The sequence below is a fragment of the Semicossyphus pulcher genome, unplaced genomic scaffold (genome assembly GCF_022749685.1).
Source record: "Semicossyphus pulcher isolate SPU_LCO1_2020_fin unplaced genomic scaffold, fSemPul1.0.p SCAF_10, whole genome shotgun sequence".
NCBI classification, from domain to species: Eukaryota; Metazoa; Chordata; class Actinopteri; order Labriformes; family Labridae; genus Semicossyphus; species Semicossyphus pulcher.
The window spans coordinates 7,795,789-7,813,780 of NW_027211604.1; the positions used below are offsets into that span (position 1 = coordinate 7,795,789).

Genomic DNA, 17,992 nt, shown 5'->3' on the forward strand with positions numbered 1-17,992 from the left:
TCAATGAAACAGAAGCAGGGAAAAGAGAAATAATGTTAGCACTCGATTTATTGCACACTATTAATTAAATCCCCAATAAATTATAAAGAAATGCAGTTGTTTTATTTTTGGTTTGCTTTTAAAAGCACTTTCAGCTTTAACAGTTTGAAATTTTTTGTGTTGCTCAGGCAAATACAGGCAGCTGTTATCGGATGGACAAACATTAAGGTCATAATACGCACAGTATGGACACAGGTAGGTAACCAGAAACACTTGATTTGTGTCACTGGAGGTGTCTCTCTGGTTACATGCTCATTTGCTTTGTACACCTCATGTATAGAAGAAACTGGGTCCCTTAATTAAATTTGTATGACAAACAATAGGAGGACATCATCATATCCTGTTTGTACAACTGTAAGAGTACTGTTCAGGCATCCGGTCGCCAAGTGGTTAAAGCCCTTTTTTTTACATTGCAATTCTGGCACAGCGCCGTAATGAAGTTCAACCCATTTTACATTGGACCAAGCAATGCTGGCGTAAAGCTGCCCCAGTGTGTGTTATTACATAGCTTTCCGTGCAAGGTGTAAACAAACAGCGCGTGCTTCACATACACACACGGCGCTGTTCGGCCCCGCCGTTTCGCCTCAGTTACTAGCTCCAACGCCGGCTCAGAGGCGGAACGACTTCAGCGTAATAACCCCGCCTTGAACTGGCAGCGTAAAAGGGGCATAAGATTCATACAATATAGCTGCAAGGTTCCTGGTTTGATTCATCATGGTGACCTTGCCCGTCATCCCCCCTTCTCACTTCCTGCATCCTCCTGTCTGTATCTCTACTATCACAGCCAAATAAAGGCAAAATGCCAACAAACAGAGCATGGTCAACCGTATATTAGAGAAATGGAAACCTTGGATTGATGTCCTCTAAAAAAATCAAAGTTATGAGTTGAGAGAAATTAAAGTGAGAAAGGAGGAAGTGTGGAAAATAAAAATGAAATGCTGCCAAAAATGGAGGACAGATAAGATGTGAGAGATATCGAGAGGGAAATTGGTAAAAGAGAGAACAATGGCTTTAGGTGGCTGTGCAGGCAGTGGAGGAAAAAGAAATCAACTTTTCCCCTCCAGCGGAGAGCAACTAATCGTTCACTCGGCAGTAGGTTCTGCTGGAGCCGACTCCAATCACGGCGGCAAAGCCCAACTAATAACAACCCCACTTAGATAACAGAGCTCTCCTTTCTCCCTCTCTCTCTCTCTCTTTCTGTCTTTCACACATTTTAAAACCCTGTGGATGGGGGCAGGGGTTCTAGATAACTGAATAAATAAAAATACCAGAAAAAAAAAAAAAGGTGATGGAAACACGCCTTGAAAACTGCCGCAGGTAATGCGGACCAGTTATTTCCATACAAATGCACCACTCCAAACGGGGATGAGAGGAGAGTGGTGGGATGGGGAGAGAATTTGGGGGAGGGGAGAGTAGAGAGACACAGGTACAGAGGGAAGAGTGTAGACTGCTGCAAAAAATTACATAAAACATGACCCCATCTTTTTTATTTCCATTAGCTGTAACAGTTTTTTCACTAAGTGGATGCCTCTCATTTCATTTTTAAGGCTGCTGCAGAACACATTACCAACATGACCAGCAGGTAGAACTAATAGCGCTCCACTTAACGACTCAATGTGTATATGCAGGAACTGTCGGTTTAAGCCTGGAGCAATTATCTTCATTAATTTAATATATATAGAGGGTACAAAGTTACCCAGACATGTATTCATGATCACACAGGTCATTTAATTGGGAGCTTGTAGATTTTGCTGGTGGTGTGTAATTACTGGTGCGGGCCTCCGAGCACATTTAAATTGCTTTTTTTAAACAATTAACACATTTTTTTTATCACCTCGGATTAGGATGGCAGCGCCTCAGAACACTTTCAAAATAAAAGTATTTTTAAACTATAACGTGCCAATTCCTGCAATCTGAACTCCCAAATATGTACAGTAGAAACACAGATGTTTTGTGTTAATAGAAACTAAAGTTACAATGGATAATAATTAGTCAATTCCCCCCGGTCCTCTTCATTTAGAGCAGCAGTTCTCAACTGATCTCGCCTCAGGACCCACCACCACCACCTTAATGACAAATCGCGACCCAAATTTCAGATTTTTCCAACCACTCAAATGTGTTTAATGACAAATTGTGCAGTTTGGACCTGAGACCAAATTAAACATCACAATGTGTCAACATCACAAAAGACGGGGTGCTGATTTAGCTCAGTTGGTAGAGCAGGCGCAACATTTACAGAGGCTACAGTCCTCGACACACTGATCGCAGGCTCGGCTCCCGGCCTGCTGATCATATGGTGCATGTCATCCCCTACTCTCTCCTCCCAACATTTCCTGTCTCTCTTCAGCTGTCCCATCTAATAAAGGCAAAAGCCCCCCAAAAAAAGAATCTTTAAAGAAAAGACAACAGTATGATAGTCAACCAAAATGGTGGCTGTGGACACTACTGCATGCACGACATTGGAAACCCATGTCCTTCAGAATAAAAGCGCAGCATCGACTATTTGCACACATCCACGACCCACTGAAAACAGCTCCGCGACCCACTTTTGGGTCTCGACCCACCAGTTGAGAACCACGGATTAAGATGACATTGATCTCTTTTACATAGAAATGTAGGATCTGTAGGCAGCAACGGCAAGTGTTCTGTTTTCCGTTTTTAGTACGCTTGTAGCCCGAGTAATATTGACCAATCACGTATCAGCAGTCCATGCGGAGAGCAAAAGCAGGTGGAATTCTACTTGAGATGAATTCCCTGACACTGTCATGAAAGCCGTTCAGCGTTCAGATTTCCTGACTTCCTCGAATGCATCAGAAACGATCGATCTGACCTCCTTTCAACAAACGAGCATTTTAAAAGTTGTTTTCTTCTCCTCTTGAGGACAGACCTGACAAAGCTTCATTTTTAAGTCTGCAGACAAGGCCCGTTTGTAGCCTAATACAGTGAATTTAAAGGTTTTTTTTCACACAAATATGTGAGATTTTGTCCATGTCTTATCACAGAGAGTGTATGAAACCCATGCATTCTGTCATTGTGTTACTTATGGTTGGAATTATAGTCAAAGAACCACCTTAAGGACCCCACTTTGTGAACCACTGGCCTAAAACACGCACAAAGTAAAACTGCAGCAGCAAGGCACTCTGCTCGGCCAAAAGAGAAAATATTGAAGCTAGAACCGCGCTGAATAAAAGTCCCCTCATCTGCCCTCCACCACTCCTTCCCTTTACTCACAGTCTGTGACCTCCAGCAGCGCTTTTGTAATAACACTGCCGGCGATGTTGAGAGCCTGGCAGCTGTAGAAGCCTCCATCAGAGCGCTGAACATCCGTAATGGTCAGACTGCCCATCTGGGAGACGGACATGCGGCTGAAATGCTGCGGCGGCTGGTAAGAGAAGAGGAGACTCTGGAGAGGGAGAGAAAGATCACAGTTAGAAACACATACGCTGCTTTTATTTGCAGTAGAGCTGTGATTCAGTGTGATGGCAGACTCAGGGTCAATCTCACCTCGCTGCCCTCCCTTTGCCAGAAGATAGCGGGCTGCGGGTTGCCGGTGGCCTCGCACTGGAAGGTGACCGTCCTGCCCACCGCCACCACCTGGTTCCTGGGGCGCATGGCAAACGCTGGGGGCACTGCAGAGAGGAAGTGAGGCACTAATTACCTGGCAGCCTGACACATTCCGACCATCCCAAGTTTTAGATAGATGCATAAAAAGCCCAAGGAATAAAGCCTAAGTGCAAATGTAGCAAGAAACAGTCATTATTTACCTTCTTTTAATGAAAAAACTGCTTATTTTTAGTCATATACCCACATTTAACATGGATTACATACTGTATTGGTGGATGGAATAAGGCAGATAGGACAAAAACAGGGGCTCATGATTTCCTGTTGCTGTCTGATGGTGGATGAGGGATGGATGACAACTTACCAGTGTTGACTACAGGGGAAGAGACACAAAAGAGAGCAGTGTAATGAGTAAGGAAGGCAGGCACACACAGGGACATGATGCACTCAACAGTACTGCACAATGATATTAGTATGACAGAACAGTAGACAGACAGTAACACGGGGGACAGGCACAAATGTCCCTACAAGTACATTATCTTTCATAGTGTTTTTGTGTTTGTGTTTTAATGTTCTCGGAAAGAGATTATTTTGGATTGAAAACTTAAATGCCCCTTCAGTTGCCTTAATTCTAATTGCCAAAAAAAACACAGGTGTCAAAGGACAAGGCCTGCTGTTTAGCACCTATTAAACCCAGCAGACTATAGCTGACTCAGAGGTGTTAAAGAATATATAATTGCTGGTTTTAGTGACACAGCCAGCCAGCCTTGAGGCGTATTTGACAAAGATACAATCCCCTAATGAGGACCTGAACCTGTGAGGGGGTGGGGGGTGGGGGGGCATTGTGTCTGGAAAGAGGGTAAAGCTGCTAGCGCACTGCAGACGTCTGCTGTTCTAAATGTGCTACACAAACAGAGACACAAATTCAGATGGGAACTACTGTACATGTTGACATCTGTAAACTAGATTTATAGTGAAATGAATGGTTAGCTAACCAGCTGCTTTTGGAACAAATGCGAGAGGACGACTGCGGTTATTGCTCAACATTCTTGTGTTTGAAGAATGCGCGCAAAAAAACCCCCCGGTAAAGCATGTGATTTTGCAGAAAAAGCACCCTTTCTGAGAAGACGAGTATCATGTGTTATTTAATTTATCTATCTTCCAAGTTAATGTCTCAAACTGAAAAAACAGACAATTTTAATGATTGCAGCGCTGAGGAGGGATTTGATCTCATACTTGGGACCTGTGCAAACCTTCCAGTGAGTAAGCCTCTTGGCCTTCTGCATCTGTTTAAAATGGCAACTGTTTAATATCAACCAAATGCTCAGGAAGTCAGTCAAAATGACTCTGTGGTTAAGACTACAGCTATGATTGAGCCTGACAGTGGTTGAGACAGAGAGCATTTTTTTCTTATTTAATTCTAAAACACACATTCACTTGGAAAGCTCTCAGTTTCCTCCCATAACACAACTTCACCTCATCTCCCACTTATTCCTGCACTTCTCCGTTTCCCTGCCCAAATTAGCTGTGGTCCCCCTCGACGCTCGTTTTCTCAGCTTTTTTAGAGGGAGAGGAAGACTATGTAATTGGAACCATGTCATTTCCCAGCATGCATCCAGCCCTGCCTTATCTTTAATTAAGTCCTACTGTCCTCACAGTGCCGTGTGTGTGTTTGTGTTTATGTGTGTGACTTTGAGAGGTGTCTTTCTGCTCATTTCCCTCCACTGATTTAAGAGCTAAAGGGTGTCATTGTGGCAGGACAACTGCGACCAAATGAATCCATTTTCTGCGGTCACGTAAACATTTACTTTGCACGCTCTTCTCAGTTCATACACGACATTACTGTGAAAAGCGCTGTAAACAAGCTGCAGTGATGTCCTATGCTGCTTGTTATTGAGAACTGGAGGCTGCTGCAGACATTATATGACCTCCAGTCAGGAAGCAAAGAGAAAAATAACACCACAGACAAAAGCCCCGGAGATATTCTGCCTGTCTGTGCTGTCTTCAGAGCAACATCAGCCTCAGGCACAATAATGAAAACTAGGTCTGGATAAAAGGTAGAAGTCACTGTCTGCTGATTTCTGACACTATAAGGCAGAGATTGTTCCCCTGTTTGGCTGGTAGCAGCTGGATTACAAATATTTCATCCCCCGAAAAAAAAAGAAATCTGAGGCCTGAAAAAGTGTGTGATATAGAAGAGAGGTGGTGCTGCGGTTAGAGGGCGTTTCATGCGAGCGTGAGGTTGTACTGACCGTGCACATTGAGTGTGGCGGATGCTTCAGACTTCCCGACCATGTTCTCCACCACACATGTATAGGAGCCCTCATCTGTAGAGGTCACTTGGCGAACAATCAAAGTATGGTCCTCTAGGATTTCGAATCTGCAGGCAGCACGGACAAACACAATCAGGAGATGAAAGGAAAAGTTGAAACGGTGTGATTTCATGGTGAATTAATGTGTATAGAGGGCCTTTGTGTATTACCTGCCCTTAGGCAGGTCAGAATCATCTTTCCTCCAGCGGACAGTGGGAACAGGGTCTCCTTGAACGACGCAGTGGAACTCCACGCTCTCGTCTGCCAACACCACCACACTGCTGGGCCTCTTCACAAAGGTCGGACGCTCTGGAGGTCAACGGGAAAAATGTTCAGAAGTGCCATTTATATTCTGACACGTTTTCTTGTTCTTATAACATTGTTTACTTTTCTAGTATTAGAAAAAAAGGTATAAACTGCTGGAAATGTTAGTAATTACAATGTAAACTTCACTCTACCAGGTATGATTAACAATGGAAAATTGACCCCTGATCATATGTTTATTTCTTGTGCATAGTTTAACAATAACATGCACTTGACGTGAGTAACATAATGTAAGGAATTATAGTAAAATAATAAAGTTTACTGTAAAATTCACATGTTAAGTTTAAGTTTAGTCAGTGGATTGTCTTGTAGGCTTCAGAAAATGGTAAATATATTAGTAAAAAAGCAAAGTTATGTTGTTTTTTAACTTTAAAGTAGGGATGCACGATATTGGATTTTTTGCCGATATCCGATATGCCGATATTTTCCAACCCTTTTTGCCAATTGCCGATTTTGATAGCATTGTACAAAAGGTCACTTGTCTGATCATTCACGTTTCTGAGCGCACCTGAATGCAGCATCCCCCCGAAACACGGCAGTGAAGGAGAACATGCCCGGACTTGATAACTGCACCTACTACGGAGACATCAGTGATTGCCGATTGACTCTTTTTAACGTGTGTGCGTCCATGAATATGTAAGTTTTGTACTGATTTTTATGTTACACTCTGTTAGCGTCGGCTTTGGCTGAGAGTGTATTTTTGGCATGTCTGGTAAAATGACAAGAATGTGAGCTAACTGTTAGCCAGTTAAGAGTAAGAATAAAGCTTTTTAAGGGAACCATCGAGCATTATTAAAGCGTTGTTTTATCGTCGGAAAATATCGGCAGAAAAATTACATATCTGCTGATGTCGATATGTCATTTTCAAGCCATTAACTGCAGATACAGAGAACATACCGATAATATCGTGCATCCCTACTTTAAAGTAGTAGAAGAATTAGGAAAATTCATATTGCAATTAACATAGAGATCTTGGAAACACTGAATATTCCAGTGATAATTATCTGCTGTCCTCCAAAGTCATTTGTCATGCACAACCTGTAGAGCAACATATTTTAACCTATTTCTGCATTCAGCAGGATTATTCTCATAGCCTTGAAAAGCTCAATGAAGCCCTTCAGTGTATAGTCCTAACCTGAACCAAGGTCACCTAACAATGTGATACTGATAAGAGCTCTATTCTGATGGTACATGTTAGGAAAATAAGAGGAGGCATGGAGAATAAAGGCTGGGAAATGGGAGTGTTGGAGGTAGCATGGGGAGATTTGAGGGGTGGATGTTCAGCACGTGCTTGGTTGGAAACCTCTCCACAGCGGGCAGATTGGATGGTAGTGCTGCATAATCAACGTAATTAATGGGCTATTATACCCCTGTGACAAAGACCTCACATAGCGTGCTGGCAAACTAAACTGCTGTGAACTGAGAGGCTACTCAGACTAAGTGAAGCACTGCGATGTTGTAAAATGCAATCACAAAGCCGCAAATGTTACCTAGCACAGTGAGTTCAGCGATCTCGCTCTCTCTCTCTCCCACCATGTTGGTTCCGACACATATGTATTTCCCCGCATCACTCTTCCTGGTGTTGGTGATCATCAGCTTGCCGCTGCGGATCTAAAAGAAAGGAGAAAACCATGTAAGCACAGCTGTATTCATACAAGACGAGACAGAAGTGTAATTGTGTACGATATAGAGCGCTTATCATGACCATGATAAAAATGTGCACATTTTGTGATAAATGGGTAGCCAAAACAGTGATTTGCATTTACAAATCATGCAGTCAGATAACATTTACATAATGGACCTAGAAGTAGAAATGTAATCTTAAATGCTCAAGTAGTAGCATTTAGCATCTACCCTCTATACCCCATGGTGTGTTCTGCAATGTAATCATACTGACAAAAATAGCTACAGGTGGGTTAATCTTAAGTCAAAGTAAGAATGCAGATATTACATTAAAGTTGAGTCTCATTTATCATCCACAAACAACTGAGTGAAAATGACTGTTAGAAGAGCTAGTCACAAAACAGTTCATTTTGCTGTTCAGACCAAGACTTTGTGTGTGCTGCAGATCAAGTTTTTATTGACATTTGCCTGGTTCGGCACACAGCAACAGCACATGTGAAAATCAGTGTAGTGCAGGCCTAAACAGTAGTCGTATGAGGAGTAAGAAGAAGCCCTGCTATCAACAGCTTTGCTATCCTTATCATAGTTAGCTGTTAGCATACACCTGCAATGTTAGCTAATATATACCAAGTATTTTCAAAGCTTTGAAGGCAATGCTAATTGCTGGCTGTATAGCATAAGCATGTGCTATAATATTATGGCGCTAAACTCCCTTGCCAACGCTCAACACCTGCCGCCAAAATAGGTTATCAATCGCCAGAACTAACTTGGGTGCGCACTCAAAACCCAGGGCGGTTTATAATCACCATAGGATGACGCTAACGCTGGTTGTAGCTAAGCAGCAGAACAGCTGTAGTGTGACTATTCCCATGACTAGTAGGAGTATCTAAACTCTAATTTAAACCCAGTATCAGAAAGGCTTGCTGAAACTTGAATGAAAATATTTTGAATTTGGATTGAAACTTGTTTTGAATACTTTTAGATGCCTACTATTAGCCAATGTACAAAAGACCCTAAATTATATGGTTAGAAGGCTAGTGTATGGGTTTCAAGTTGCTTTAAAGAGTAATTCCTCTGTCCAGAGAGACAACAACCACTGCCACGTTAAAAAGGTCTACCACAGAGGATGTACTTGCTGGCGACAGCAACCCAGCTTGCTCTTCCAAGCCTACCGCAGATCATGCTAGCAGCTAGCAGCAGTAGGCCTACAGGTGTTGCTAGCCAAGCTACTAACATGGCCACTGACAGAAATGAGTCAGCAGAGCTTCGAACCCCGGACCTGGTTGGCATGCACGTGAGGGACAGGGAAACCACATAAAAAAAAATGATGCAAATATTATGGAAACTACACTGACTTATGAAACAGACTTTGTTAAATTCATTAAAAATGAGTTATTTTCTAATTAACCCTTGATCGAGTTGCAATTTTAGTAACAGGTGGATGTCTGAACGGGTTCACTGGTTTAATGCACAACACTAACCTCCCATAATCACATTTTTTTCTTTCATCCACATTAAAATATTCATTTTTATGCACTTGGTGGCATAGCAGTAGGGTGTACAGTTGTGTATGTATGCCAGTGTGCATCTGTATGCATTATCCAAGGAAAAGCATGCGCGCTGCCTTTCAAGCTACACAGAAGGTCACACATTATGAAATTACATAATTCATATCTGGTGCTACATTAGCACAGAACCCTGGGAACAAAGACGCTGCCTCTTTGTAGAAACTTTCCTCAGATCTTCAGTCAGCTTACTTTGTCTTTCCCAAACTTTTTACCTTCTCTATACACACGCACACAAACACTCACACGCACAACAGAGAGGTGGTAGATATATGCACTCCACGCTGTTTTCTACCCTTTCATGTCCTCTACAAGACACGCCTGCACAGACCGTGCCAGCTGCCTTTATGGTGCTTTGTATGTGAGTTACTGTATTGACAGTCTGCAGCTATGCTGTGTTAAAGGTGATAGCAGAAAGCAGCAAGCAGATGTGATACTATAGCTGGGACTGTGATTTCCAAGACCTCGAAACAAACACAAGGCCATTCCCTGCACCCAGACATCCGAAACCTACTCCCAGGCGTCGACTTCAATTAAACTTTCAGGCTCTGTATTATGATTTGGGAAAGCTCTTTTCTCCGACTCTCACAATCTATTCATATGTGCCTGTTAGAGGCACACACAGCCTATAATAAGACAGCTAGGTTTTGTGAGCAGAGGTCAGAGGTCAAGGCTGCCTACAGTGCTGCGTCCATGAAGCAGCGAGGGATTCGGCGTCATGCTAGAAAGCACCTGGCTGGGTGAGCACTCTCCTCTTACCAACCTTTAGATGGAATACATCATTAAATTGTTGCTGCAGGGACGAGACCAACAGCCTTTCATGTATTAGTCAGCCTCGTCCGGGCGAACCTTCCGCCACAAACAGCTCAAACTGTACAGAAAAATAAATAACAACTAAGAGAGGCTTAACTATGGCTGACATTCCAAATCTGTTGCAAATGATGTGGTTTTAAGAGGAAGATTCAACAAACTGTGGTTGTGTGTACTTTTCATACACAATGCTAACCGCTAGTAATCACAAGGAGCAAGTGGGGGAAATTTGGGAGCTGGTATTGCAGATTCAGCTTTTCCTGTCAGTGTTCAGTGGATTAGGTTTGGATGTTTGGAGAGTCAATAAAAAATGTCTATATATGACTTAAGACATAACTGCATGATTAAATACAGCAACAGGAGTGTTTATACTGTTATGAATGAGCCATGAATGTAATCTGACATCATTGTTGGACTTCTTTTAATAGAGAAATGCTGCCTTTTACAAACGGTTAGAGTATTTAACCGCATTTTATTAGACCAAAACAAATGTTTTTTCTTTCTTTTAAATGGATATTCTCATATTCTGCATGGGTTTCACATTTTTTGGTGTTTATTGTTCACAGTGCAAAAGTGAAAACTGCATAATTCTGTGTTTTTCCAGAATTACATTTTTAAATGGGAAATGGGCCGTTCAGAACAGCTACAGGTTTCTACATAGAAGCTTGCTTTCGCTGAAATCGACCAATCGTCATTCACCGTCATTCACCTCAGGCTGCCTTCTCGCACCAGCTTGTAGTCAAGTTGTTGTCAAGATTTCAGCTTACCATTCCAATACCTCCTGGCGATTCTGGCTTGTAAATCTTAGGCCAGATAACCGATCCTAGAGCAGCTGTGTTTTCTACAACTTTGGAGTGACAGTGCGGTGCGGCCGCTCCCCCATGTGGGGGAGGGGCTACACGGTCGCTCCAAATACTGTCACACAATCGTGGCTAAGGTCTGACCTTTGAATGGCAAGACGGCTTGTTCGTTTCAGGAGGAAGGAGAGGCTCGGAAAAATAATTTAATTAAATATGTAAACCATTTTTAAAAGAAAACAAACTTTACCAACGTGATTAGAAAACACGTTAGAATAATAGAAAATTGATTACATGGCTAAAATATGTCCCCTTTAATTTCTATAGTTAAGAATCTGAGTGGCTTATTTGTACATGACAGATAATAGACTGGCATGAAATTAAAAGTTAAACAATATAGATTGTAAATAAGGGAACCTATGACCTGTAGATAACAATAAAGGATTCCTTTCCAATTACTTAAATGTCAGAGGATAGATTTATTATAGGCTCATAGTCATTCCCATTATGTAGTTTTCCATGTCATAGAATAAGCACTAATATTTTCATTAAATGCATATTAAAATCAGCTGATTAAGGTCGCGCAGTTCACCCTGGATGAGGAGATGTGCGGCTTACATTCGTCGTGCATCCTTTGGCACTTGCACTGCTGAGTCTACCTAATAACTGTCCCTTGACGCACCGATATCATATTCTGTGGCTTTTTTTTATTGCCAGTTAAGTATTCCTCAAGGACTGCAAAGAAGACTTTTGCTCTAACCGACGCCATGACTGATGCCATACTTCTGTCCTGCAACGTTTCGCTGTAAATACTGCTGCACTCGTAACTTTAGCAGCTGATTAAAGAGCAGACCAAGAGCTTTTTTATTTCCTGCACTGACCGCTCCTCGTTTTTAGCAGCAGTTGCTCTGCTAAAACATCCAACTGTGGTTTGTCTGTCCTCCATCTCGGACACTGAAACCTCAGCTTTCGTTTCTGCTCTGTCTCAGTGTGTTCTCTCTCTTCTTCCTCACATAGCCTCAGATGCCCTGAAGGCACACATACTCTGCAGCTGCTTGTAGTGTTATTTACATGCATCTTTTCTGGCATTTATTAATCAATCCATGATTAAAATGTTTCCTGTATGTAAGCGGTTTCCTTAAAATCGTTATTAAGAATTAGCTCACACCTTTATCTGCATATCAGTATTAATAAATGATGGTCCGGGCCACTGGGGAAACTCTCCAAAGGACGGGAAGTAGCCACGCATCACTTGTGTTGGACTCCTTTGGTCTTTGTACAGTAAGCGATGTCTTTGAGTGAACTCTCACAGCAAAGACGCATTTCCATACAGAGGAGATGATTAGGAAGGACAAAGACAGGCACGCAGGAAGTACAAAGCGAAAAGCAGCCTTTGTATTTCCCTCAGAGGAGCCTCCCCCCCTCTGGCTCTGATCCACTCTCCTTAAATCAGAGATAGCTGCTCTGTCCATCACAGTCCCCCAGAGAGCCTCTACCTGTCACTCCACACTAACGTGAGCTTTGAATCTGCTCTTGTGTGTCCCCGGGAGCACGCACAGACATTCAAATAAACAAATCACAACACGCACGCAATCAGATGAGTTACTGAAGCCCGGGTGTACTCTTGAGTTAAAGGGCTGAGAGGCCTTTTTTCTTGCCGTGACCCTTCAGACGCTTCGGGGTCTGAAATCGGTTTTGTTTGTACAATATGAAAAGAAAAGCACTGCTGTGTCCTGTTGCAACTTCATGTATGAGATTATCTGCATGCTATTGCTAAGGTTTTTTCCATCACACATACAGCAATTTTCTGTGCCGTACAAATCCTCTTAGTTTCCACCTGACATTTACAGTTCTGTACGACATCTCAGAGACGACATGGGTACAGATTGTTATTTTGTAGAGTACTCATGACTACAAGGGAATTGTTTAGTTTTTGACATAACAAGCCTCCTTCTTCCTACGTTAGAAATACAACAGTGAGAGGTAAGTGGTTCTTTCGCATTCTGAAAAGGGCAACTAAATACCAACGATTTACTCTACATACATGGTGAGTCTAAACTGCCTGTAGGTGTGAGCGTGAAAGTTTGTCAGTCCCTATGTGTCAGCCCTGTGATTGACTGGCGATCAGTACAGGGTGTACCCCGCCTCTCGTCCAATGACAGCTGGGATAGGCTCCAGCACCTCTACAACACTGAACAGGATAAGCATTATAGATAATGGATGGATGGGTTATGTTTTATTTAGGTTTTTAGGTCAGAATAATATGTTATGATTGAAGTTAAATTGGTCACTCTTACTGTGATGCGTTCATCTCTGTCGTCCAAGTTGGCCCCATCTTTCCTCCAGGAGATGGTGGGCTCAGGGTGCCCTCGGGGCGGCTGGCACTCCAGCACCGCAGGCTCACCCACCGCCACCATGACGTCCACCGGGTTCTGTCTGAAGTCGTCGCGTAAAACTGGAAAACACACAGAAAATCAGAATAATCAAAAGAGTGGAACTTCATATTTGATCGTGATTTTCAGACAGTTAATACAATTATTCGCTCATACAGTTGTCATCTTCGAGTGGGTTAGTGTTTACTGTGTCACTGAGAGACTGGTGTGGTAAATGTAATCTAAGAGCTCTGAGTTCAGGAGTGACATACTGTGCACTGATGTTCTTTTTCATATGTCAGAGCAGAGGAAATTGCTTTTTATTTATTATTTTATTATTTTTCCTGACGTCTACCCTTTTCTTGCTCCTAGCATGGCAATGAAATTATGAAAATTATTGCGACTTTTTTTTATTGCAAGTCACCTAGCAACAGTGTACTCAAGACTTAAACCCCCTAAATGGCAGGATATTGAGCACTTGACTTCCCAATTTGAAAAATATGACTGTATGACTTCCTTTTAAAAGCAGCATTATGATAGATTACAGCTAGCTTTGTCCATCATATGTTTAAGAGCAGCTCTAAAATACCTAGATATCTTATGATATAATACTTTTTAACATTCATGTAAAACAGAAGTGACAAAATCTCCCAGCATCCCTCATGTCTCCCTCACTCAAACAGCGGATAAGGTCTATTGAGTCAAGCTGCTGAGAAAGCTGTTTGCCCTAATGGCTGACAGTAAGACAAGAAGATACACTGCTACAGAGAGCAACGCTGAAAGGTGAGATCCAGACGGCTCCGCTAGCAGACAGCGGAAAGCTACCACAGCAATTTATCATCTTTCCACAACGAGTAGCCTGCACGCAGAAAAACAGACCAGAGAGAAGCTGAACTGGAGACAAAGCAAACTGAACAGAAGAGTGTGATTTCTGGTGGCCACAGGCAGCTCCTTCCTGTCCGCACCATCGACAGTATATAAAGGCGTCCAGTGTAAAGCCTCAAGCTCTGAACAGCACGAGGAGGAGCACATTTGTTTAGTGGAAATTGTCAAAGAGAATCAACAAAATAAACTAAAATTAGACTTTTATTTGCAGGATTACCACAAGAATAACTGGGATTTGGATTTGTGAAGGAAAATTGTGAAAAATTGGTGCACCATAAATGAAAACAACCTTTTGTCCTTTACAACCGAGCTGATTTCTGCTCCTGATGAGGCGAAAAACATGTGCTAATGTAGACGCCTTTGCATGAGTGACTGCTGTTAAGCATTCCCAGTCTTAAATTACAGAGGGGGGCTTACAGAACCTGAACAAGCCAAGGGAGCCGCGCCAACATAGAGAGAGCAGATCAGCAGAACTCAGTGGAGCTGGGTTGGGGTGAAAAGACAGGAAACAATGAGGAAAAAGGCATAATCGCTCCCAGATGGCGGCAACCCGTTCACCTCTGGCTGCAGATTTGTACGTAACACTGGACGAGCGGGGCCCGGGACGCGCGATGAGCGGCGTGGATATGGGAGAACAAATTGGGATGACCTTCTAATTGGTGGTTTTCTGGCCCCCGCTCTTCTTTAAAGCTCCACTCTGCTGCTCTGGCCCCTGTGATCCTCTGTGCCGGGATTGCGACTGCATGACTGCAGCCGACTGAGTGCTGATGGGAAACAGCTGTCTGGCGACCCCACCCCCACCCCCAACACCGCCGCCAACACCACCGTGTCACATGATAAAAGGCATTCCTCATGGGACGCAAGAACACGGTTGAGGTTACGACAGACAGGAAGAAATTGAGACCATCACAACTGAGCGTACAGTGTGTGTGTATGTGTGAGCGCATGTTGATTGATCGACTGATGCTATCTAATAATTCCAAAAGCAATGAGGCTACACATCTGTTTTTACTATCGTGTGAGGTCCACATGTCTCCATAGGATTTAAAAAGCCTGGACGACTTCCTCAAGCCCGCTTTGTTATAGATGTATTTTCAGTGATAGCGCTGGAGTAAGTGTAAGGAATAAGATGAGGCGAGATAAGGGTTAAAAGCAGTAGTATGGAGTTTGGTTGAACGTTCTAATAAGTGTGCATGTTTTAGCGTGTGTGTGAACAAGGAAAAGTTGGCACGTTGTTGCATGTTTAACTATTGTGCACTCACATAATCTGGAACATGTGTCTGTGTAAAGCTCACTGTTTACACTCTCAGAAGGGGGAAATGTATCTGCTTATGAAGATGTAGCGAGAAATGATGCATGCCCAAGTAAAAACCGTGCAAGCATATACAGATGTACGAATGCTGTGAGGCTTTGAAAGCCAAATTAATGCCAATTAAGACAGCTGCTCACAGTCTGGGATGCCTTTTCTTTTCATCTTTCAGCTCCAAACAATTCAGATCATTTCCTCTGATCTGTACACATATCCGCACAAGCTAACATCTAGGAGGAGAACACTAAGTCGCTTGAGTCAGAGGCATTTGCAACACCAGATTCTATAAGGCAGGGAGAATAAGGGAAACATTTGCAGGATATTTGTATGTTTAAGTGTTGCAAGATGATTAACAAACTTTCTATATCAGTACGACTGTCAACTTTTCGGGGCTGCCGGTGCAGCCAGCATTTATTGAGTAAGCTAAAAAGGATATCTGGGCCTTAAGGAGTTAAATAATATTTCTTTTTTTTTAGTTTTTGCTGACTAATGATGTCACTTCCTGTTGGGTCTTATCCGGGGTCTGCAGTAAGCTCAGACAGACAGTGCATTAGTGCAGACAGACTGTGCTGTATCGTAGAGGCAATGCTGTAAGTTGTTTTATTTGACAGTAGAGGTGTTAAGGATATCAGTAGTTACTTGAACGAAACTCGACGTTTGCTCGGTTAATAGGAAAATATTCTTGTTATGAAAATGTACAATGTAACCTTTGAAAAAGAAAAAACACCAGCATGTAAATGAGGAAGTGCGACCGTAAAAAATGAAACTTACTTGAACTCTGTCGTCAGTGACGACGGTTTAACTCGATATTTAGTCTGAGCTTCGACGCACTGCATGACAGCTATAACTTCCTTAAAGTCCAACTAGCATCTTGGGACATGAGAGTGGAGTTGGACTGGTGAGAAGACTTTTAGCTGCACTTCTGTGCAGATTTCTGTTTCTAGAGATAAATAAAAAGCTAACTTATTGTCAGACAATAGCCAAAAGGGGCAGGGATTGGATTATGTCTGATGTGTTTTCACCTCTTTTGCTGTCCTGCTAATACTTTGTTGGACATGGCCACTCAGACCACAAACCAGAACACTTAAAACACCAAAAATCATGTCCCCTCCCCTACAGATTTTGCAGAATTAAGAGCTATATAAACTGCAAATATTCTGCAAGATTTCTCTGGTTTCAGACATGTTTCAACAATTGTGCAGAGAACAATCAACACAAATGAAACCTCTGCTCTAAACACATCTTCCTGATCATGCTTTGATTGCAGGATCATTATTACTTCTCCTGCATCTGAATCCTAACAGCTACACCTTTACTACTATTACACTTTCTCTCTCGCTCCTGCATCTGTATTGGAAGGCTTTGTAAGAAACCGTGTCTCTTTTGTTATTCTCAGATCACTCTTGTTTATTTCACAAGTTACACACGTGTGAATTTCACAGGTTGTCGGAGCCAGTCATAGCATGTGGGCTCTGGCTCCTAACAGCTAAGCCCACCTCTACAGCTTGAGAAGCCTTCCCAGCTTGCCTGTTTAGCTGGAGCTTTGCACCTCTCGCTGTCTTCTTTTCTCCCTCCAGATGAGAATCTCATAGCCAACTTCAAAGCATCAGCCCTTGGCCTCACTAGCCTGGATCTGACAGTGTCTGACTTGTTGTTAGTCCTCTGGAGCCTGAGCCAGAGCTTGAAAGGCCTACTGCAGCCCGGTTCCAATAATCCTCTCTGCGGAGTCCAACTGGACCAAAAGGGAACACAATCTAACCCTACAGACAGCGGCGGGATGGGGCACACAGTGTAACCTTATCACACTGCATCGCAGCATGAGACAGCCAGAGGCACCTTTTGTCACCGCAGTCAAAACTAAGCCTCCCTTGTTATTCCATTATGTATTCAAAGTGCTTTTACATGCTGCAGTTCCAGCTGTTCAGCTATGATTGGGCAGCATATATTTACATGTCCCAAAGTCAACATTACTGCAAGGCACTGATGGTGTAACATCAGTCACAGCTAAGATTAGCCAAAAGCAGGACAACAGCTGCGCATACTTCTGCTTTCAACACATATTTTAGAGAAGGAATACAATTAGCAATCAGCTTACACAAATGATCGTTTACAGAGGAGTGACAGAGTGGAGTCTTTAGGAAGAGGAAAGAAGAAAACTTTGGCATCTGAAACTCTTATTTTATATCTTTTATCTTTTATCTGAGCCGTTAAAAGCAGAGCACAAATGAATGTAGGGAAACTTGCCATGGCGTCTTAGTCAATGCTGGCTCAGAGAATTACATTTAAAGAATTAAACCACAATTTTAGAATCAGCAGGATTTGTGCATGATGAGCATATTAAGCTGCCAACTGTAAAACAAATACACTTTTCTTGAGAGAAGATTTAAATGGCAGA

At 42.6% G+C, this 17,992-nt stretch overlaps 1 protein-coding gene across 1 annotated transcript in view; it reads right to left on the minus strand.

Annotated features, from left to right (window-relative positions):
- The window catches only part of LOC138605613 (roundabout homolog 1-like), a 92,480-nt gene that overhangs the window by 13,232 nt on the left and 61,256 nt on the right, over positions 1-17,992 (minus strand). Inside the window, exons 3-8 of the mRNA XM_069677987.1 lie at positions 13,329-13,486; positions 7,727-7,847; positions 6,083-6,221; positions 5,853-5,980; positions 3,544-3,668; positions 3,271-3,442 (exon numbers count right to left, since the gene is read on the minus strand). Coding sequence (XP_069534088.1) covers positions 3,271-3,442; positions 3,544-3,668; positions 5,853-5,980; positions 6,083-6,221; positions 7,727-7,847; positions 13,329-13,486 — 843 coding nt within the window. The remainder of the gene's footprint in view (positions 1-3,270; positions 3,443-3,543; positions 3,669-5,852; positions 5,981-6,082; positions 6,222-7,726; positions 7,848-13,328; positions 13,487-17,992) is intronic.